Raw genomic sequence first — 24,642 nt, forward strand, 5'->3', positions numbered from 1 at the left:
ACTCCAGTATGGATCCCACCTTAATGTGAAGAAAATGAAAATCTGTATAACCAGACTGATAAACAACATCATGAGAAATGGAGAAATGATAATCAATACTTTCATTCTCTTTGAATCTATAGTCAAAGTCCGTGGAAGCAGCACCCAAGGTATCAAGTGATATGTTTCCATGAGCAAATCAGATGGGAAAGACTTCTTCAAGTTTTCAAAAAGCAAAAGTGCCACTTTGATGACTTCGGTGTGCCTGACCCAAGCTGGAGCGACTTCAGGCACCTCAGATGGATGCAAAAGCTGGATTGTGACAAAAGAAGACAGAGGAACTGAAATATGTGAATTATAGTGTTGATGAAGAATATCAGTCATACCATGTCTGAAGAATAAACAAATCAGTCTTGGAAGACAGAGAGGCAGAGCGCCCCTCAGATGTGAGGATGGCAACATTCACATATTTTGGACCCATCAGCAGAAAAAAAAAAAAATCCTAGAGAACAATATCATATTTGGTAAAGTGGAGACTGCGTGAAAATGAGGGACATCTTAATGAGATGGATTAACGTGCTAGCCCCACCAATGGACTCAAACATACAGTGGCCGCAAAGATGACACAGGGCTGGGTAATGTTAAACACAAGGTCACAGTGGGCTGGAGCTGACGCTATAAAAATTAACAAAATTAACAACACTAAGTGTGTTCTAAAAAGTGAACAACTGTGCTACAAGTAAAATATTGGCCTATTTGCTGGCCACAGAGAGGTGGACAAACCTAAACTGGCGGAGAAACACATAACTGAAAACATATTGTAGTGTGACAGTCTTGGAACTTATTGCTATACAAATAATAAGAAAGGTTCACAATGTAATGCCTGTGTACCTACATTTACTCAAGAGACCGAATTAGTATTTACAAGCCTGTCCTCTTGTTTGCACACTAAGTAATGCATATATTGTTTATGTTTTTCTGAAGCCTGAATGGGAAATGTGTTTTTAACAGATTTAATCAATACACCAACCTACTTTAAAAAAATAAATAAACCCACACAATAAATAAAAAGCAAGAGGCCAATCAATAGCCAACAGTGCAGCTTAACAGCCACTCCGGCAGGACACTGTCTGAAAAGGCGCTTCACACTCTACTGTCTGCATGATCCACAGCTGCCTTGTATTGATTTGTTGCAAGCAAAGAACATCTATTATCACATGCCAGTGTGAACCTAGCAATTTCTCCAACAAGTAGCCCACAATGTATGACTAGCAATGTACCGCGCAGTGTCAGGCTGTGATGACGGACTAATGGTCCACATTTATTCTCCTCTCTTAACCCCACACCCAATTCCTAAACCTGGGACCCTGAGTCGTTTGGGTATGTTTAGGACCTGTGTGCCCCAGACTGCTCCACACTTGCTTCTCCAGGGTACCGCCCCCCCCAAGACATGACCCCAGAACTGTGTGCATCTCGAAACAATACATCTGAAAAGATGAAAATGATGCCAAATAGACACGAGGTGTTTAAAATGGCTAATCTCATAAAAAATAAATAAATAAAAATTTTAAAACAGCTATTCTCACAAAGTGAATATGGCCTTTGGTACAACATCGTGTGATGTGGCGAAAGAAAAACAGAGGAATTCAACAGCAGGGTGCCAATGGGAGTGGCAGGCCCATCCTGGATTCAGGACTGGATCCGGCATCCCCACAATAACAGAATGACTATGATTTCTCCAGGCTCTCAGTCCTGATCTAAAGTCTCAATAAAATCTCAATATCCAAGAAGGGAATTCCTCGAAGACCCCATAAGAGTTCCACTTGTTCTGGAATTCCACACTGGAATACAGGTCACTGAGTTAACTGTTAGGTGACCTTCGTCCCCTGAGAAGCCAATCTTTTTGCTTCAAATTTTTTCAAAGGTATTAAAGGTCATTTCTTGATCACGTCACTTGTTTGACTTTCTGTAGGTTTGCTAGGATCCTCCATTGCATCTGGAATGGTTCATTTCCCTGTGGTTACAAACGCTAAAAGTAAATCTAAGTAACCTAAGATCTTACCATTTTCCACCCGTGATTTGTTCACTAAGGGAATACTGAAGGTCCCGCAGACTGCCGTAATAACAAACACCTCTTTCTTGACAGAGGACAACCAGAGTGCTCCTGAGAAGCCAAGATGAGAAGACTTCACCTCACGTACTTTGGGCACATTATCAGGAGGGACTAGCTCCTGGAGAAGGGAATCACCCTGGGTCAAATAGAGGGTCGGCAACAGAGGGGGAAGACCTTCAATGAGATGAAGAGACACAACAGCTGCTCTACTGGGCTCAAGTTTAGCAAAAATGATGAGGGCTCTTCAGGCCATTTTTATTTCGCTTGCACACAGGGTCCGTGAGTCGGCCCCAATCTGGCAGTACCTAAAGCAATAAGATAATCAAGTCTACCTGGCTTCCAGCAAGAGGATTCCTCTTTCTATTCGCTACAAGGAAGTCATTCTCACATGTGGCAATCATCCAGAGAAAATGAAGGAAGAGAATTGTAGCCAGAGATATGTATGTTCCACCTTCACCACCACTATGTCACCTATCAACCTCCATCATACCACTGTGCTCCTACAGGGAATGGTGGAATCATGCGAAAACCATCCACCTGGAGCTACTAACTGGGATGTAAGTTTTAAATGTACGCGCTACTCATTGAGTTAAGAAGACTCTATGTGATAGTAGCTCTTCCAAACAAAGATTGCCCATGGAGAACAGATCAGGAAAACAGGCCATCAGCTGCAGAAGCCACACTAGAAGTGTTGAAAACTATACAATGCAAGCCAGGCACACAGAGGGCACACTTCTCTACATTATGAACTGAGCGGTTCATTTTGAAAAATATCAAACTCTAGCCAGCTACCCTAGTTAGCAGCTCTTTATGCTGTGATCGACAGGTATACGTTGAGATGCTTTTATTTTCATTGATGATCAACTTGCTGCCCCGTGAAACACCTATGGAAAATAGCACGTCCCAAACAGGTTTCCGTTAAAAACAAAAACAAAACAAAAAAACCCTTTTGTAGTTAGATTGCGTTGGTAAAGAATTCACACTGTTGTAGGGCAGCATTTTAAAGAAGGTGATGAGTTAGGCATTTGCAGCCATTTATAAAACATTCTATTCCCAGGAATTGGGTAAAAATCAAATGTCCTTGATGGTCATTGCCTCCACTTAAAATGCACATCCCCATTTTTGTGACTTTAGTTGAAGTTAGGTGTCGCAGAGCACCAAATCAATCTCTGACGTCCTCTCTGCTCTTCCATATAAAACCCAACGCTTGTTTACTCTGTCTTCCTTCTTTCTCTTCCACGAATATGCTTTCCCATTTTTCCCTTCCTCCTCTTTGCAAACTTCCCACATGGCCTTGGCCAATGACAGCCTTGTTCAGCTGTGCTGGTAGGAAAAGTCTGCTACCTATGTAAGCACACAAGCATCAGAAGGAAACTTCATCATGAAATGACCCAGGGGACAAGATAGTAAGTCACGATCGGAAGGATCAAGGTTGCTATGGGAAACAATGGTCCATGACGTAAAATAGGGATGCAATCGCCGTTATTTCTAATTGTAAATAAGGAAAGTTACTATAGCATAAAAATAGTAAATAAATACTAAAATATTTAGTATTTTAAAAAGTAAAATAATGTTTTACTAATACTAAATAGAAAAAAATGCCCGCTGGATCTGAGTAATTTCCAAAGAGAATGCTTCCTCAAATACATTGAATGACAATCCTTGGCTTGTGGTATAGTCATTGTCACCATGTTAAAGAACCTACCATTTTTACATAAGAGAGAGGGTTTTTAAAAGTTTCTGGAAATATGGAGTTAAAAGAAAATGGTTTTTTTTTCCTGTGAACTTTTTTGACACCGCTTCCATATTTGGTTGGGTTTCATGATAAGTTTTGCTCTGAACTTACAGTCACTCCCTGTATGCCTAAATTCAATGTATGTGCCTCTATATTTCTGTAACTGACATGTCCACTGCCCCATAGAGCCACCCAGTTGTAGAAGCCCCACTGCAGTCTGTAGGAGAAGACCAACCAAAGTGATCATGAGTCATCTTGCTTTAGAGGCTCTTCTACTACCAAAAGATACCACAACATTATTTTCAAACTGGAGTTCAAATTATATTTGCCTCAACCTGAACATCTTAGGAACATTTTTGAAGGATGAGAAGCTGCTGCCACCCAAACAATATGACGTTCTCCAATCCTTGTTCTCGTCTTTCACTCTGTATCAACACATCACCCAAGACAGATAATGCCACAGTCCTCATTCTGGACGGTGGTAGAAAACGTTCATTACCAAATCAGATGCAATCATAGAAACCTGGAAAGAGCTTGAGTGGAATTTTACCTTAAAACTATGCCTGTCCTTGCATGACAGAGATGAACTAACTGATCAAAGACAAAAAATACACACCTACCTTCTGCAGGTGGCGCTTATTCAGCACAGTTGGAATTACCTACCTTTCTGTGTCCTCTGTGCACACAGCATCTTCCTGACACACAGTGGTATAGATATGTGATAGAGAATACACTTTTGAGAATAAAAAAGTACCTGCTAATACTTAAAGGAGAGGAACTACGTGCCGACCAATGAGGGTGAACTAAGGCCATGCTGTACCATTTCCCTAGCTACTCCCCACGCGCCCGTCTGGCTGTCTTCTTCAGAGTGCGTTGACATTCCAGATTCGTAAATATGACAGGAGGACCTTATGTAACGTCAAAGATCATTGGTGAGACAATTGGATGCCAAGCATTCTGCAGACACCACGTCCTTTTCATCCCAGACAGGGCGGCCGAGGCTCACATTGCCATGAACAAGTGTCCACAAGTTTTCTCCCTGTCCCGCCTAATTTCTCACTTCTTTTCCTCAGTGTATTTTAAAAGACTAACAAAAAGCTGCTGGGGAATAATGGAAAGGATAGTTATACAAGACAATACACACATCAACAACTATTCAGAAGGAAGGATTCAAGGAAAACCAAACAGATATGGCAGAGAGAGCATGGAAACTGGGACCTGCTTCAGGGCAACATTATGAGATGCCTCTACTGCTTAATCAGATCAACTCATTTTAGTTGTATCAAGTAGGAGGCCAGGTGGTTATTATTTTGGATTGTAAAGCAAAATCTACCATGAAGACTGCATGAGAGAACCAAAAGGTGACCAGGATCTCGCAAGGCAGGACTTCTCTTTCTTTCTTTTTGACTTTCAATCAATCTCTTTGCAGTAAGTGTTCATGCATTTCAAGTGTGTTCCTCCTTAATCATGGAGAAGTTACAAAAAATAACCTAGAAAGGAACTGAAAACTCAAGTTCACTGATACCCACAGATTGAACTATCTTCACCATCAGGGTCAGCAGCATATTCATAAAATCAGCCTCCTTTTATACCTAAATCAACGGAGGTGTCTTAAGTGTATCAGTCACAGGGTTCTCTCTCAATACAATCAAGATACAGAGAAGGACACACATAAATATTCTCAGAAGTGAAATGCATATATAAGCGGAGTAACCATTTATATATAACATATATATCAATGTAATTCACCAGAGAGCTTCATTATCTTAGACCTGAAAGAATCCTGAAAATGGTTGAAATGCATTGAATTGGAGGGGGAAAAATGTCTGCAGTCATGTGCAGCCTAATAGTCACTGGGCCAACATTTGGCAGCATGTATGTCAAAAGCCCTAACTCCCATAAAGCCTATTAGGTTGACCATTCAAACAACCTATGGTGGTATAATAATCAGGTACTATGTAGGACACATAGCACAACTTTATTATTTTATTATTATTATTACCAATGTGCTCCTAAGCCTAAGAGGGTGTAGTGTGGCTGGAAGTGTATCTCTGATGTTCCTTTTATGCATGGAAAGATACATTATACACTATATACTAAGACAAAGATTTGATTGATATTAGATAAAAATCAAAACTATTTCAAAGTATGTACAAATTTGACTTAAAAGTGTTCTTTGCATAGAATGCGTTTGTAACAGGTGCTGGCCACTGTATAACATGATATTTGTACAATGTCCAAGTCACATAATTCTGCTTCATGGAATGGATCTTGGGCATTGAGGAATATGACTCCAAATCTTTATTTGGAAGGACGAAGAGAGTCTCTAAACTTCTTGAAAATAACTGCTTTCCATAAACATTCTCTAATTTCTAGGTAATGACAATGGAAGTGTCTCTAAATTGTTATCCAGATGACTTAATTAATTGAGAACTGTACACCATACAATAAAAATCTTGTCTGATTTCTTTCTCTCAGTCACACGAATTTTAATCTTGATTTTAAATAGGAATAGAAAATACCTCAGCAAAAGCAGAGGGGGCAAGAAGAAGAGAATACTAGTATTGTTAAGCAAGAGACATCTCTTTGCTCTGCCCTTAAGAACACTATCCTCCAAGTTGCTTATTCTCCAAGTTTCTGGAAGAGAAAATTGCTTACGAATCTTTCAGAACAGCCTTTCCCTTCCATACTGTCATTGAAGTTTTCTCCGGGCCCTAGGCACCTGGAATCAGTCTCAAGCAGGAGAAGCTTGTACTCACGATCATTGCACTGGTTCCCAGAATACGAGGTCATGGAACAATCACAAGTGAAGCCTTCCCATTGCTGCATGCAGACTCCCTGGTTGGCACATGAATCTTCCTGGCAGGTGGTACTGGGTCCTGCAATGCACAAGAAGAGAGAGAACAAAGGCGAGACGAAGTTTGATTAAAAATGATGCAAATGCAAAGCAAAACTAAAAACCAAATCAAACGCTTTGTTGTTGAGTGAATTCCAACTCCCAAGGACCCCTTAGGACAGAATAGAACTGGCCTTAGCGTTCCAAAGCTATACATCTTTACAGAAGCAGACTGCCATATCTTTGTCCCCAGGAGTGGCTGGTAGATTTGAACTGCTGCTCTTTCCATTAGCAGCTGAGTGCTTTAAGCACCGTGCCATAGGGGTTGCTGACGGTGCCACCAAACCCAACCCACTTCAGTCAATTCGGATTCACAGTGACCTTGCAGGACAGAGTAGCACAGTCTCGCGAGGGGTCCAGGCCTTCACGGTTTAATGGTAAGAAGCAGATGGCCACGTCTTCCTCCCAAGGAGCAGCTGGTGGGTTCAAACCCCCCACCCTTAGGTTTAGCAGCTGAGTGCTATGCCCACTGTGCCACTAGGACTTCTTTACTGTGCCACCAGTGCCCCTTCAATCAAAAGCAACCACCTGAATTTATCATTCTCATGCCCCCAAACCATAGAAGACACAACCACCCGACTCACAACTGATGTATCATGCAATAGGAATCCCAAAGACCAAGGACAACAGGAAATGCACAATTAACCACAAACTATCCACTGATACACACAAAAGGGAGAGGGCTGAACACAATGTTGTCTTCCAAGTAGACTTTGAAAACGAGCTTCATCTCTACAGTTAGATAGAGACCTCCTATGGGACCTGGTCTTTCTTAACATATCATGCTAAGGCAAACAAACAAACAAAAAGTGATCCCCCCCCCCCCCCCCAGCATGGTTCTAAGGAATTAAAGTTGAATTTCTTGTTGTAAAATGGAAAAGTCTCCTTTGTGACATTAAGAAGCTATACGTTCATGGTAACAATACAGCAGCCCATTTGTAATCATGGTTTCTGGATAACGGGCATGGAACACTGAAGCTAGGTCTGCATTACCTCATTAAGGGTTCCAAGAGGAACCCTTTATACCGATAAGTAAACTGAGCTCAGAGAAGCAAAAATACTTAACGCAAAGCCACACGGTTGGTCGTTAAAGGGGCTTGGTGTCAAATATAAATAGACTCACTCTGAGACCCATGTTTTGTAATTCTCCAAGTATAGTACCTAGGCCACGAGCCACTGAGGGTTTGCAGAGATTAAAATCCTTAAACTCCATCCTAGATTTACTGAATGGGAAAACCAGATTCCCTGGCTTTCATAAGCCCCAGGTGATTTCAAAGCGTCCCAAGGTTTTGAGCACTCCAGCACTACGGCATGTTGTTGTTGAACACATTTTAGAAGAATTCTCTCCAATGAGCATGTGTATACCAGAGGAGGCAAAGGAAAATTATTTGGTGTGTGGAAGAAATTTTGTTCATCTTTTGGATCTCTTACTTTCTGATTTCTGCTTTTTATTATTTCTATACAAATTATATACATGCCTACTAGTTCAAAAGGCACCGCACTGCTACATAGTTCATTCAGACTCATAGCAGAGACAAAGGTTTCTGAGACTGGAACTATGTAGAGGAGCAGACAGCTCCTCTCTCTCCAGCAGGAAGCTGGTGAGTTTGAACAGCCAACTTTGCAGCTCACACTGCTACTTTAAGTCTAATTTATAAATAGATATTGCCATTTGAGGAGGCATTCTCAAATTGTTATAAAGCGGGGAGGGATCCAGATCAAGTTTTCCATACCCAAAGAAACAGACTTTGATGGTGACCAGGGGTCGGAGGGGAAGAGGGGGAAGAAAAGCAATAGGCTAGAGGGTAGACAAATGTTAACTGTGAAGGGGAAGATGATATGCTACAAGATGTGGAAGTGAAAACGGGTGCGGGTGGGGGGGAATCAGGGACTGGGTGAATTATTGAGCAAGTTAGACAAGTTGTTTAAGTCATTGAAGATAAAGACAATGATCTGCAATGCAATCTCCCACCTAACTCACAACACAAGGCTTTTTGTTTGTTTTTTAATGTTGAACTGTATGAGTGGGCAATTGAACACGTGTGGCTGTGTGAGAGATGCAAATGGGTTCATTCCAGTTCTACAGTTCTGCCACGGCTGAGCATTTGCAGTTCCACCCGAGATACACTGACACTGACACGGAATCTGCAGTTTAACAAAATTCCCCAGGCAATTCATGAAATCTGCAGTTTAACAAAATTCCCCATGCAATTCCTTATTGCAGATCTATAAGAATCATCTGGGAATCTTATGAAAATATAGATTCTGATTCAGTATATCTGGGGTGAAAGTGCTACTTATCAGCAGAGAGTCAAATTGGAACCAGCCAGTTTGAATCCCTGGTGAGAGTTTGTCAGTAGATGCAGCGAGGTAAAAATTTAGGATCCTATCCTTTGACCTCCCTTGCCATCCATTTTAATTGGCTTTAGTTTTTCAATCCATTCTGCTTTTCTTTTGATTGAGGATTTTATCTGTTTTACTTCGTTATTGTTGTCAGTTGTGATTTTAGAAACGTTTTCCTGCAGATGCTATTTAGGGCAGGTTAATCCATAGAGACAGTAGTTTGATGAATGGTTTCTTGGAGCTACAGCACGGGAGGTAGGGGGAAAATGGGGAGCCAATAAGGATGCATACAATCATGAAGGGCAATGTCTGTAAACCAATTGTGGTGATGATTATACACCACTTCTTGTATGATTGAACTATTGAATTGTATGGTATATGAATTATATGGCAACAAACTGTTGAAAAATACCTTTAAAAGGCCTCCCTTTAGGTGAGCCACTGGGGATTTGCAGAGATTAAAATCCCTAGGCTCTTTAATAATTCTGCCCTTTTTAGTCCCCTTTTCTACTTCAGCTGATGGGCTAAAGACAAATCTACATCTTTGGTATTCTTTGTTTCAGGAGTATTCACCTTCGCAGTCAAGATCATTCCGTGAATTTCTCAGAAAGCCAGCCAGAGAGATGAACTTGACTAAAGCAAACATGTTAGTCCGAAACCTGTGGGAAATAAGCATTTGGCTGTTGACCGGGTGGAAAACAGCTCCATCTGCATAGGTGAGGCTCTCACAATTTCCAGGCTGAGCTTCGCACAGGTACGGAACAGTGACGGGCACGCATGCCAGGGCTAAGGATGCATTTTCAGAGGCAACAATAGGGTCTTCTGGGTGGCATGGCATTCGGTCCTTCTTCATGAAACGGGATAGCACAGGCTATTTATTGCTCCAAACACAAAGCTCTTAGGACGTGGCCTCAGCAAGTTCAAGACAATTACTCACGCTGGAGGGACAGCCCCGCTGCTGGGGTTCTGCAGCCCCTGTTTGCCATGGGGCTCCCCCATGTCGAGATGAAAGGCAGCCTGTGGTGGTGTTCTCAGTGGGTTTTAAACGGGAGCCTTGGGTGGTACAAGTTTCATTAACAATGGCAAATCAGGACAGCTTCTTTCAAAGCACAAAAGCTTCTGAGAAGTCTGTGGGGTTCCCTCACCAAACTGCTCTTACCAGACAATCGGCCTGTAATTCAATTGTACTCAAGGATTAGAAACATATGGATGGAATTCCCTTGAAAGGCAGCAGAGCAACAAAATAACTTTGGGAAAAGACAACAATTCTTTGCATATTAATTGCATCTGAAGACAAACATCTTCCATGAGTTGCCCATCCCCTGTAATTAACCATATTTTAACCATTTTCCAAGGATCAGCTCAAAGACCTCCTCCTATGAAACCTACACTTGGAACTTCAAACAATTCTCTCCCTTTTCAGTGGCCAGACATTTATGATCCACATCATTAAGATTTGCATCTGATAAGACTTGATTTAGCCCTTTATAGTACATTGCACTGCCTCCTGCCTAGTTCACCCTCTAATTGTTTCATACTGTTACTGTTTCTCCTCCGCCCAAAGATCGAAAACTTCCTGCTATTAGAAATCATGTCATATGTTCCAAGCATGACAATGTTGTGTTAAGCTTCCTGGGAAAGCTACAGAGAACGTGTTTGAGTCGATGTTGTGATGGTCTGAATTATACCCAACTTTGATCTCCGTTTCATACTTCCACAAACAGAGTGCAGAGAGAGGCCTGTGCTCTGCACAGTAACTTGTCCAAACAACGAAAGGTTGGGAGGAATCAGACTATGAAAAACAGTCGAGGCTATTTCCAAATCCCACTGAGTTTGTTTCCCACACACTTACTGGAGAGTGCCATGAAGAACATGAGTAGGAGCGTGAGGTTTTCCGCCCCCGGAGAGATGGAAGCATCAGTTTGCTGAAACATTGCCAATGGTATTTCGTCAAGCTCTTTGCAGGGTTCTGGGTTGGAGAACCGTTGCTCTAATGCCTCGAGGCCATCTTGCCTCAGTTTCCTCCCATTTGGGGTTGACTTACAGATAACAGTAGCCTTCTGTGTTTTCAACAGCGGAGTCCTTCTCTTCATCGTTTCAACTCACCCTAAGCTCTATCCAGATTATATTGAAAGAGGACCCCGCCAACATTTTTCTCTCCATGATATCTTCCTGTTAATTCCACATTTTACGATTAAATTGTTTTTAATAGGTCTTTATGGTCTGCTTCATTCTGTCATGGAGACATGCGCTCTTTGGGGACAAAAACCTGGTCTGTTTTATTCACTTCCTCTAATTCCTGACATAGGACATGGTATCAGATAGGTGATTAGAAAATAGTGTGGAAAGAAAGTGAGAGAGTCACACTCATTTATGACTTAGACAAGTGTCTTCCCACAGCTTAGAACTGACTCGTTCTGGTTCAACACTCTGCTGACAAGTTACATGTTCATCCCAGGTGGTTCTATGACTCACTACAGAACTACCTGGGGATCTTGTTGAACTATAGATTTGGATTCAGTATATCTGGGTTCACATGCTATCCGCAGCAGGGGGTGGAACTGGTTCGAGTCTCTGGTTCTTCCCAACTGAAATTCACTCTAGAATTTATCAATATCAATCTTTATCATTCCTGTTTTTTTTAAAAAATGGAATCACTTTTTCTGAGGGGTGGTGGAAATGATATGTAATTGACAATCTCTCTTCCTTGGATTTAACTATTAACACATGCAATCTCACCAGGCACTGAGACAAGGATTCCTTCAACACCAGTTGTTAGACCCATAGACCCGCACATCAATATCTGTGTGTTGAATGAATTGAATGAGCATTTGGGCTATACTCTAGAATCGTTTCTTGCTGGTAATAAATTTTAAGCCCCTTATTCTTCCTTCAACTCACTTAAGGACATCCCTACCTTAATAGGGTATACAGAGGTGCTTCAGAATATTCAAGGAAAATAGAAGTAAAAGATAATCAAGGAGGTCTAACAACAATAAGTACAAGGAAGAAGAAATGCACTGGAATTGATTGTAGTGATCATTGCACAACTCTAATGAATGTGAATGAGTTACTGAAATGTATGTCATGCAAATTCTATGTTGGTGAGATTGTTAAAATAAACTAAATTTTTCTTTAAAGATAAGGGAATTTTCCTACAGATTTTTTGAAGGCCTCTAGCATTTCATGTCAATAATGTATGCATTTCCCATGAGTACACAGGTCTCCAAAAAGAAAGAAGTTAGAGATCCATCCAAAACACCCCAGAACAAAAGCAGGAAGAGAACCCCAAGGCTCCTTTCAACTGCACATTCTTGATCAAGGAGAATCTTGTTCAAATCAGAGCACAATGAGACAACAAGAAATATCATCCACACAGCACTTGTTATGTGCCTGTATTAAATGTTTTATATGATATTAACTGTTTCCATAAGTACATAAGGAAGCATATAACTATAACTACAAGTATTAAAGAGTTGGAAAAATGGAAACAAATTTCCTTTTGGACATATCAAAACAATAAAAGACTTAAAAGTTGGACTGTTGATGGGCTCGGCAGGGGAGGGTTTCAGAAAATTGAGGCAGAGAAAATGCCGATCACTTTCTCCAGGTCACACATGCAGCAAACGGCAGGGGAGCTCTCGAGGCCGGGCTTCCTAACACTGGAATATCTCTGATGGAGGTCAGCAGCAGGAGGAGTGTGTGTATACATGTGCATTTGTGTGTGTGCACATGCACCAGTGCACGTGTGATCACACCAGAATGAACAAAAACAATTATTTAAATAAGGTATTTTTAACCTAGAGGCAAATAACACAATGAAAGACTTTCTTAATGTAAGGGGTTTCCCCACCAGGGAAAATTGTCCAATGCCATTTTAATTCTAAGTTCAATTGGTAGGAATATAATAGTGAAAGGCAACCAAGGTAAATATTGTTATGCACACAATCCTGTAATAATGGTAATCTACAAGTAGATTCATGGATAGACATGCAGGCTAGACAGGTGTTGTGAGAAGAAAGGAAGTGCATCCCCCAATATCTGTAGGTGTGACAAAGGATGTGTGTACATGGGTATCTACTTTGGCTGCAAATATATGCATGAATAAAGTGAAGTTTTGAAGGCCACATTTTAAAAATGCATTGCTGAGCCTGTAAGAGAAGGATTATTGTCTCAGGAAAGACCCAGGCCAATTTACATTATTTTGTCTACAAAGACAATGCTCTACAGACAGACCACACTGGCAAGTAGTAACTGGAACTTTAAAAGCTCATGAGCTGCCCTCGAAAGTCAACTACGGGTATGTCCTTGTTTGGAGCAAAAAAAGAGTGAGAAAAACTGAAGACCAACATATGGACGAATGGGCCATGAAAACATCAGCTTCCACAACCCTGAAAGCGTATCTACCCCTGGCCACTGCTCTGCAAGGGATCACAGCAGAAGGTCCTGGATAAAGTGGGAGAAAAATGTAGAACAAAACTCAACATCATAAAGCAAACACCAGGCTGACTGGTTGGATAGAGACTGGCGGAACCCCTGAGAGGAGTTAGTCAAATTTCAGATCTGGAAATGAACTCACTCTCATCTCTTAATTACAGCCAAGCATAAGGGAAACACTAACCTATTGAGACACACACACTTTCGAATCACAAGGGCGGCATTTGTCCACGGAAGCATTAGGAAAGAAGGAGGCATGGACATCGGAAACACTGGAAGGAAATGGGATATGCAATGTTACATAGTGGAGATTGTACTCTGTGACATGGAACAAAATGTGTACGAAATGCCAAATGGATGACAGATGTGTTCTGTAAATCATCACCCAATGCACAGTTTAAAGATATGAATAAGTAAATTAGCAGCACAAGCTACCTTTGTTCAGTTGCCATATTTTTATTTGCCTGTAGCACACTCGAGTAAATAAAGTGTACAGGGATATAATGTGTATCATACACACAGCAAACTAACCGGCAAGGGGGCTGCATGGTTTGCATTAAGCTAAGTTATAACTCACATGTTATGTGCAGAAAATACAGAACAAGAAAGCAGAACTGTGTCAAATGAATATGCTTATAAACAGTAAGAGAGATTCCAGGGAGTGAACCATCATAATTGTGTTCTAAAATATTCTCCCAAATCAACCTAAAGGCCCAAGGCTTTCCAAAGTGACCCAATGCCTATTGAGGCATCTTTGGAAGAAACTATTTAGAAAGTTGTGTTTTTGAAAAAAAAAAGTTTTTGTTTGTTTTTAAATACCCCTTCAAAATGTTGCTAGGACTTTTAGGAATTCCTGCATAGGAACAGCATGCACTACTTGCATTTGATATCCAACCAGTTCTAGTTAAAATAGTCCTATATTCTTTCAAGAATACAAGATGGTGACTTTTCTTGCTATAGAAAGGAAAGTGACAAGATAACAGAAACATAAACACAAAGACTTAATAAGTTCAAGGCCATTAATAACTCCCAGGTCTGCTGTCATCCACTAAAACATGGTATTGTCCTTTGCACCACCACTCCCATTTCCCCCATGCTGATAACTCTGATGGCTACCATAAATATCCCATTCTTATTTTTGACTTTTTTTTCCCTAAGAACTGGATGCACACTGGTACAGATAGGAACTGGAAACACAGGGAATCCAAGACAGATGGACCTCAGCACCAGTCATGAGAGTGCTGATACCAGGAGGGTGAAGGAAGGGTGGGGTGGAAAGGGGTAACTGATTACAAGGATCTATATATAACCTCCTCCCTGGGAGATGGACAACAGAAAAGTGGGTGAAGGGAGACGTTGGACGATGTAAGATATGACAAAATAATAATAATTTATAAATTACCAAGGGTTCCTTGGAGAAGGGGGAGCAGGGAGAGAGGGGAAAACTGAGGAGCTGATGCCAGGGGCTCAAGTAGGAAGCAAATGTTTTGAGAATGATGAGGGAAACAAATGTACAAAAGTGCTTGACACAATGGAAGGATGGATTGTGATAAGAGTTGAACGAGCCCCCAATAAAATGATTTAAAGAAAAAAAAGAACTGTACTGTGACATCCAATTTGGTATGTCCTACTACTAAACCCCACCTTCACAGTATATGTAAACTGGTTCAGTCAACTCCTCTTCATGGTCTAAGAGAGGTGAAGTGACAGAGTGCATTTTCTTATTTGCAGGACCTGTGACAGAGTGCTGCCTGAAGCACGGGGTGCTGGCTCAGATCTGAGTCTACGTTCCTTCTGCTGCTGCCAAAACAGAGCTTAATCAGCCCATGCCTCTAAAACCCCAAGTTGAGGTTGATGGATAATGTTAAACCACAGCCAGCTGGTCTTGGCCAGATGAGGGGTGGGGATGGGGACATCTGGGGTGACAGCCCTGGAGGCCACATCCAGTCTGGCTCCCTAATGTCCCTTTAGCCTGGAGGGCTGAGGCTGGCAGTATGGAGTTGGGCATGGCTGGTGCTGATTTAGCAATATTCATTGCGTTTAATCCCAAGGAATGAGGAACTCATCAGGAGTTTGGACTCTGTGATTGTCACTGAAATGTGAGACCCTCTGATGGCAGAACCTCTATCTGTTAAAGGGTTTGCCTATGCTTCGGGAATAGCTGCCATCTGGGGAGCCTTGCTCAGCTTTCACTAGAAGCCCTGGTAGAGCAGTGGGTTAAGCATCAGGCTTCTGACCAAAACATCAGTGGTTTGAATCCTCCAGCCAGTATGCAGGAGAAAGATGAGGCAGCCTCCTTCCAGAAAAATTCAATGCCTCAGAAACCATATGGAGCAATTCTAGTCTGTCCTGGACGATCACTTAGGGGTCAGAATCGACTTGAGGGATGTGAGCCATCTGTCACTTGGAACATTGTTTCCTCCTTCTCATGAGTTCATGACCATTTCTCCTCCTATATTTTTATACTGTTTCATAAAGGAAGAGTCGGGGAGGGGGAGGAAGTAATTAAGTGGACAAGATAAAAAGAAAAGGAATATGTATATATGTCTATGCCTGTTGTCCTGTAGGGTTTATGTAGGGGCTCTATTGGAATAGCATATAATTAAGTCTATGTAAAACCAACAGGAAATTAAAAAGCCTTACCATATATACTCAAGTATAAGCCCACCCAAATATCAGCCAAGGCACTTAATTTTACCACAAAACTGCATTTAAAATGTGCTGAAAAACTCAGCTTATACACAAGTATATACGGTACTTTTACACTTATTCTTCTGAGCAATCTATAGTCACTACTCATAAAACATAAGAATTAAGAGCCAAGATTTCAGTGCAGATGTTCTTAATATTAGCACAGCCTGCTTGGCTCCATCGATGTCTTGGCGCCCTTCTGCAAAAGGACTTCCTCAGCGCATAGAGGACGGCTAGACGTGAGCTGCTGTGCCCTGTTGGCTTTTGTGCAGGGAATCATTCACAGGCAATGAATGATCTCAAGGGCAGCAATTCAATTCACTGATATTTAAATTTAAAACAAGAAACCAATGATCCCTTAAGCATGCCCTGTCTTCATATAGAGCCAAGTGGGAAGAAAATCACCTCATTCCATTTTACAGGGTTGAGGTCAAGCCTCGGGTCCTAACTGTCACTGTAAAATGTGGTTGGCAGAGACCTGAGCCTGCCTTGTTCCCCATTATCTTCTCCCTTTTCATCTCCAAGGTGGATGCGCCCCTTGCCAGAACCACACTGAAGAAACCTGATCAGGTGAGAGGGTGCCTCTTCTCTCAAAGGGAAGTGTGACAACAGCGCCATTTGGTTAGGGCGACGAGAGAAGACCAACAGTGCCCTCGGTCACGTGGGTGGTTCCAGTGACAGGAACACTCGATTTGCTTCAGTCGTAGCAGTCGTCTCGTCACACGCTGGAAATCAGAACAGATGGGTCTGGTAATTGGTTGAAGCCAAGATGCCTCATGAGGTCTCTCTGCACCGGCTTTGAATCAGGGCAGCGCTGGTAAACGTTTGATAGTCAGCACTCAAGGTGCAGCATTTGTTGACTTTCATAGCATCCAGTCCTTGTACCATCACCACTCTCAAGCTTGAACATCTTACAGATGTCAACCAGCCTGCAACGTTCCTGAGAATTTAATCATCGACATGCATGCGCTGGGATGAGCACACAGCTAGGCTAGCACATGACTACGGTAGATGCTTGAATAACACAAAGCAGGCCTGCACCTCACGAGTCCAGGGTGTTGCCCACATGACCCCTCCAGGAGCTCCTGTGTCTGCTGGGTATTTGTGAGTGGGAAGGAAGGCGGGGCGACATGAGCCCTTCTTGCTCAATCCATCCTATTTTCAGACAGTGCCTCCTGGGTCAGCAGAATCACAGAGCTAGCTCATCCCTCCTCTTGAAAATCACGGACGGGCTCTCCAAAGCCAATGCTGCCTGAGAAACTATAAACAAAGGCCTCATGGTCTGATTCTGCATAGTCTCTCGGCATTAGTGGTACGCACTATATTTTCTCAGATGTAGTAGCCTGTTGGGACAGTAAAGCCCGCTTTCCAAAAAAAGTAGCAGCAAACTAAGAAGAAGAAATGGAGAGAAAAAGGATTTCAAAAGCACGCTAACACTAAGGCAGGTCCTTTCCAATGATTTAAAGTTGCTAATTGTGATCGTGTCCATCCCAAAGAGCCGACGTGCGCGGATTAGAACTGCATCCCGCAGGGTTTGCAAGGCTGTCCATGACCTCTTGGAAGCAGATGTCCAGGCTTTACTCTTCAGGTACCTCTGAATGGCCTTGAACTGCAAACTGGTGGTTAGTAATGTACGGCTTAGGCACTTGTGCCACCCAGGAATCCTGGTGGCATACGGGTTATGAGTCGGACTGCGAACGACAAGGTCATCAGTGTGCGTGAGAAAGACAGGCTCTCTGCTTCCATCAAGAGGTACAGCCTCAGAACCCCCCAGGGGCAGTTCTACTGTGTCATCCAGGGACCTTAGGACTCAGAATCGACTCGATGGCAGTGAATTTCTTTTGTTTTGTTTGTGGGGTACATGTTTTAATGAACCACTATCATCCATAGCTTAGTGGAGATGTCTTGATATGAAACTTTTCTACTATAAAGTCAGCTTTTAGATACATTCTGGCATACCTTGGCTTCTACTTTAGGAAGCAGCACACCCAGACTCACATCCTTTGGCCGAGTAGTGAACCGGTTATAAGTTTTTAAATCCAGATTAAAACACTGTTGATTTAGTGGGGGACACATCGGACTGCTAACTGCAATGTCAGCAGTTCAAAACCACCGACCAGCCTCTCCACAGGACGAGGAGGCTTTCTATTGCTGTTGTTTACAGTCGCAGGAATCCATAGCGGCAGTCCTGCTCTCTCCTGTAGAGTTGCTATGAGTCAAAACTGGCCCCATAGCAGTGAATTTTTGAGTGAGAATGATGCCAACTTAGGCAGGCGCCCCTAAGTTCTCAACCCCACAGCGTGCAGTTCCATCTGCACAATAGGAACTGTGAATGACATCACATGATGTAAGTCATAAAAGAGAGAACACATGCAAGGGCTATAAAGTCCCCCATGAAAGCCAAGGTCATGATCCTAAGGAAGATATGCTAAGCCACAGCCCTTCTCATGTGCCTACGCCATGGAGCTGCTCATGAGTCTTATCAGTTCTCATGGAAACGCAACTCAGATCGTCTCCCCGCATTTAGGTCCAATGTCTACTTGGCCGGTCCTGAAACAAGACACCCCAGGTCCAAAACCAAAGTCTGAAGCCACCAAGTCACTCCCAAGGTGTAGTTGGCCAGGGTTCCCTTGTGAAAAGCCCCTCTCACTCAGGTGATGCTGAGAGAGGAATGTCAGAAACTGTTGCCGGAAGTTCATTCAGTATCGAATCATTGTAGGACATTCATTCAATTTCATTCTTGTCTATCTTGTGGTTTTCTGTAATGGAAATCCTTTGTGAAGAGCTAATTTCTATCAGAACCTGGACTATACATTCCAAAATGTGTTACAACAAAAGAAAAGCTTTGGGGAACATGAGGGAGAGAAATATATTCATCATAAACTGGAGGATCCATTTAATTATTAAAGAAAGTTGGAGATTGGCTGAGGCCAACTCTCCTCTGAAATGCTTTGAAAGCATCTTTATGTTTACAAGCCTCAAAGCCCACTTGATTGATTGGTTTTTGTTTGTTTGTTTGTTTTGGTGTTTACCAAAATAGGCAGCACTTCGTGTCCATATCTAACCAGTCTTTGGTGCCCCCTCTTGGCTCACCATTTGGGCAGAGAGACAACTTAGCATTTCTAGAACAGAATCCAGTCATCTCCGGAAATAAGACCTGTTCAAATACGTTATAATGGAAATGGTGGGGAAACATCCTAATTAATCACCCAGCCCAAGGAGGGGCTCTTCCTTTCTTCCTCAGAGCTCATGACTAGTCTGTCTCACTCCCAGCAGGACAAACAATAATTGTTGACACTTCTGCAGCCCCTCCATTTATCCAGCGCCTTTCTTCTCTGGCCAAGCGCTAGAAGAAGCTTCTCCTCACCACGACGGCTTCTCTTGCAGTCAAAAACGAATTGAAAAGTTACTTGTGAAAGGAATGTACACATTGTCATTCTCCCTGAAGGAACTTGAGGCAAAGACTGCAACTCGGCTGTCAAAAGTCCTCAAGTCCCTGAAAGCAGGGCCACTGAGAGCGTCTCTTGTCTCCCTACCTGGAGACAGAGGTGTACAGAGCGGGGCGGAGACAAAGCCAGTCAGTGATGTTCTTCCTTGATACCTTTCGAATGTAGGAGACAGCAAACTAGGGGAAGCGTTCCTTTTCTTTCTGAGCGGGAAAAGTCACCACCTCCTGGGCCAGTCTGAAGATCAGGCTCCCATTGTTCACCTGTGTCTTTGAATCTGGTATCTCCTGACTCCACCTTCTGCTTCCAGCTCCCATCCTTGCCGTTCATTCTCCTCCTTGGGGCACCATGGTGATCACCCCACCTTCTCATGAAGGTTGTGGACTCAAGTTTCCACTGCTAGTGACTGCAGCGGACAAAGCAGAAGTGTCCTGTTGGGTTTTTGACGCTGTCATCTTGCCTCCTTCTTCTTCAGATGCTTTTGATTGTGAATTAGATGGGGGTTGACAGAGCAGATGTCCAAGTTCACACTCGACAGCTCATCAAATCCACCACTGCCGTGTCTGTTTCCAGCGGGTTTCTCTCATATTCCTCCTGCTGGAGATTGTCTTTGCCATCACTGAAGTTGCCATCCGTTTGACCTGTAGCCAGAAGCAAATTGCCAGGCTTCTGCCACAAGCTTCTGAATGGATTTGAACCCCCAGCTTTTAGGTCAACAGTTAAGATCTGGACGATTGCACCACTCAGACTCCTGCATAGCAGAGAAGTTTTCATTCTGCGTTATGATTGGTTGGCTAATTTCCCATGAGTTCCTTATCGTCAGAGGCTGCCCCTCATCCAGACCCTAGCTGGGGACTTGCTACAAAACAATCATGGACACCCCACTTCTTCCAAATTAGACAATGCAGTCCCTGGGGAAGCTAGAAACAAACAAACACAAACCAAATCACCCAAACACAGAAGAAGCAGGCTGTTTCCTAAGTCAGCTTGTAGACTCATTATGCTGCTCCCTATCCCTCATCATTCTGCTTTCTTTTGACCACCTTTGCCCTTTACTTTCAGACTGCTTCATTTCTCTGTCATATGCTCTCAACTGCCCTTCACACTTAATAGCAATTAGTACTATCTGTGCCCACTGGTCGTAGCTGAAAAGGCCAACTCATGCGTAATGGTTCAACCCACGATGTCAGGAAAATAATACTGAAAGGCATTTGCATCCTAGAGCCCTTTTGCTATAACACAAGGAGAATTAAGGTGCCCCAGAATAATTAACAAGAATAACAACTCCTGCCACAAACAAAGGGAACATCGAGTCATTCCAAGAATGGAAGAGGGTTGAAATCAATGCCTTAAGACACTGTTGACTGGGGTTGCTTCTGAAAGATATTCCAAATCATTGTGCCTCACTTCTGTACCTACACTTTGGAAAACAATTCCTAGTAGGCACAGAGGCCAGTCAGGTCTTTGGATGATTCCTACAAATGAATTCCCCCTCCAATCTGTTGGTAGGAACTGCAAGGTCATTTTTACCAAACATGTGAATGTCAAGTATGTGGGAGGCACTGTGTGGGGTTCTGGGGATTCAGAAGCCACATAGTTCTTTCCACGAAGAGGGACAAAGGCTCAGAGGAGATGGAGGTGTGTGCTTGTGAGGACTAAATCTGGCAGAGGAGCTCGGACACCCAGCAATTGCCTTGGATGTAGAGGGTGTCCTTCATCCTCGCACCCGTGATTTAAGAATAATATGTCATCAGCATAATGGGTCTTCACACTTGAATATAATATCCCCCAAATAAAAGAAACAAGAACTATTACTGAAATGGCCCCATGCTTTGTAAAAGTGACCGTCTATTTTACAGCCTCCAAGGACTTCAAAGCATGAATGCTGCTTTTATTTTCATTAATTTTTTTGGATAGCAAGATCTATGTGAATCTGCTAAGAGGAGATGAAGGAAGAGAGTTTGTGGGGGAGTGGCTCGCTAGACACTTTATTAGTTGGGACACAGGCACTTGGACAAGTTGCCTACCTGGCACACGTATGCCATAATGAGCCACAAAAGCAAAGTGAATTATTTTTTCCTAATTGAACTCGACCTTTGTTTTAACCAATCCTAACCCATTTTTCTGACTGTGAATTCTACAGTGACAGTCTGAGACTCAGTTGCTGTTTGACTCTCAGTCAAATAGCATCAAGAAAGAAAAGTAAGCCCCTCTCCCTCCAGAAAAAGTGGATATCTTAGAGAATGGAAGCATGCCTATTCCTCCCAAGTGATTCCAGTCAAAGAGGCCCAACAGGAAAGCAGCTGCAGCCACTGCTCACTTTGGCAGGCACCTCTTTGAATGGAAGGAGCGGTGGTTTCTGACAGCACGCAGGTGTGTGACAGGGTGTTCAGATCAATCTGGCAGATTCTCTTCTCCCAGCATCCTTTTTCTTTGAGATCACAAAATAGGCCATTAAGGTGCTGACCCACACCTCTGATCTAGAACATAGCTCTCTGATACACTTTAATGATGCTCAGCCTCCCATATCTCTAAGGTGTACGAGGGGGTACCTAAAAAAAATGGATTTTTTTCAAAGCCGTATAAATTTGTTTTACAAAACAACCTATCACCTTCAAAACACTCTCCATTACACTTAATAAATTTGTCAAATCTGCGATTCCATTCTTGGAAACATTTTTCAAACTCATCTGTTTGGTAGAAGACAGCACCTCCCTTGTTTGTTTGTTTGTTTGTTTTCACCTCTTCTATGTTGTCAAACCACTGTCCTTTCATGTCCCTCTTCATTTGTGGAAACAGAGTGAGGCCAGGTGGGTAGGGTGAGAGGTGCAAGAGAAGCATGCTGTCTTTTGACAAAAACTGGCGTACTGAGATGGCTGCAGGTGCAGTGTGGTGATGGCAAAACCAATCCCCTGTCTGCCACAAATCGGGCCTTGTTGGGTCACACATGGTTATGGAATCTTTTCAGAACCTTGAAACAGAAAGCTTGATTAACAGTCTGACCTGGTGGAATGAATTCCAACTGCACTATCCCCTTCACATCAAAAACATAAATGAGCATCATCTTGACCTTTGATATCATTTTGGGGGGTAAGGTGATGATGGTATCTTCCATTGGCTTGATTGATGTTTGCTTTTTGGGGCCTTAAGAAAAGCACCATGTCTCATCACCAGTAATGACATTGGAAAAAAGTCTGGGTTGCTTCAGAACTGTTTCGTCAAAGCACAGCATGCTTCCACTCGATGCTCTTTTTCCTGGTCAGTCAGAACCCAAGGCACAAATTTCGCAGTGACGCGTCTCATTCCCAAATCTTCCATTAAAATTCACTGAACTGAGCTCCGAGATAGTCCAGATACTTCCCCATCTCTTCAATGGTCTGCCGTCGGTCTTTGAGCACAAGTGCACAAATTTTGTTGACATTGTCATCTGTTTGGACAGTTGACAGACGTCCAGAATGAGGTTTGTCATCAATCGACATTTCTCCTTTTTTGAAACGTAAAAACCACTCATACACTTGAGTGTTTCCCACAGTGCTGACCTTGTAAGCTCTAGGCAACATCATGACAGTTTATAGGGCTTTTTTCCCGAGCAGGAAACAAAATTTCAGAGTTGCATGCTACTCTCTTAAATTACCCATCACAAAAAACGAGGTTTGAGTGAAACTGCTTTTATGAAAAAATTTACTGTGACCAGAGAGAACTTTCCCAGGGGATGCCACTGGGTGCACTAACTTAGAGCTAGTTGCTCTATGCTCTCCTAGCATGAAAAATGCATACTACGAATGCTCTATCCAGTGGAGATTTTTTTGGGGGGTGGGGGGATCCCTTGTATTTCTCTATAATGAGTTAAGAGAATATAGTATCCTCTTTTGTAAGCCTAAGAATTAAATGTCCTGCTCTGTTGAATCACCTTATTAAACTAAGAAATCAAGTAGCTTTGTTTCCCCACCTAAGTATAGGCTGTCTTCTATCTATAGCAAACACACTCAAGCAATGGCAAATACTTGGAGAAGCATGAACCCTTTCCCCATGCGGATTCAGGTGTTTATGGATAGTCACAAGCTAAGCTGCTGTCAAACCTCTTTGGTGTCCCCCACCCTCCTCCCATGGAATCAGTTTTCCAGTCCCACGACTTTATCATTATTTGTCATGTGTTCACCTGGGCGTTCTGTTGCCCTTTCCGAAGAACAAAGGGTTCAGCCCCCTCCCCTCAGTTGCTGCTGTCTAAGAGGTGTGGCAGCTTGAAGGCCACTAAAGAAGAGATATCAAGGGTTACACAGGGCATCTTTCAGTCCAAAGTGGTAATGGGAACAAGAACCTTCTCTACCTTGCAGGTCAGCTTTGGTCAATGCAACTTTGTTAGCAAAAGAACAGGAAAAGCGAAAACAATAACCAGAGGTTAGTAAGAGGCAGAGTAAACCAGGATAACATTATGCAATTGGCATAACCAACATGACCCAGACAGACGATCAAGATGCTCCACAGGTTCACCAGAGACAGCACAGACAGTGACACACAGACCAGCGCACAGCGGGCCTCCTGGAAGCCAAGTCAGCAGAGCAGAGCTGGGGGAATCTTGGGCTTGACAGAAGCACAAGCAATGGGTATAACAAGAGCCTTCCCACGTTCACACAGCCAACCCCAAGGCATGAGGTCCAGAGATGATTTTCCGTCAGTCGGGATAAACATCAAGGAGTAAGGAGAGTGCACGGCCAGACTGCAAGACACATGTGCAGAATCAGGCAGAGCCCACGATAATCACTCTGAACATTTGAGGCAGTGAAAATGGAAGAGTCAATTGGGAACATTCCTTGTGTCTTACTGCAAATGCCACCAAGGAATGTAGTGGTTGAACCAGGAAATTGTACTGAGATGATTTGGAAACACTAAAGAGCTCATTTTGTTTATTTGTAAAGAGATAGCCAAACCAAAAGGAATGTGGGCAAACAGGCTCTAAGCCAATGCCCTTTATACTTATTCACTCTAGCCTCAAAATGAAGCA

The 24,642-nt window shown here is 42.8% G+C and overlaps 1 protein-coding gene across 13 annotated transcripts in view; it reads right to left on the minus strand.

Moving 5' to 3' along the window:
* Positions 1-24,642, minus strand: part of NRXN3 (neurexin 3) — a 1,902,419-nt gene that overhangs the window by 972,628 nt on the left and 905,149 nt on the right. For 7 of the 13 annotated variants that reach the window (XM_030884921.2, XM_045287970.1, XM_045287968.1 and 4 more), the window contains one exon: positions 6,587-6,706. In XM_030884921.2, coding sequence (XP_030740781.1) covers positions 6,587-6,706 — 120 coding nt within the window. Of the gene's footprint in view, positions 1-6,586; positions 6,707-23,967; positions 23,995-24,642 lie in introns of all 13 variants that reach the window. The other 6 variants (XM_045287967.1, XM_045287966.1, XM_045287963.1 and 3 more) reach the window with 1 other exon arrangement.

Source organism: Echinops telfairi, unplaced genomic scaffold (genome assembly GCF_000313985.2).
Source record: "Echinops telfairi isolate 266 unplaced genomic scaffold, ASM31398v2 ScPeMD7_18;HRSCAF=68, whole genome shotgun sequence".
Taxonomy (NCBI): domain Eukaryota; kingdom Metazoa; phylum Chordata; class Mammalia; order Afrosoricida; family Tenrecidae; genus Echinops; species Echinops telfairi.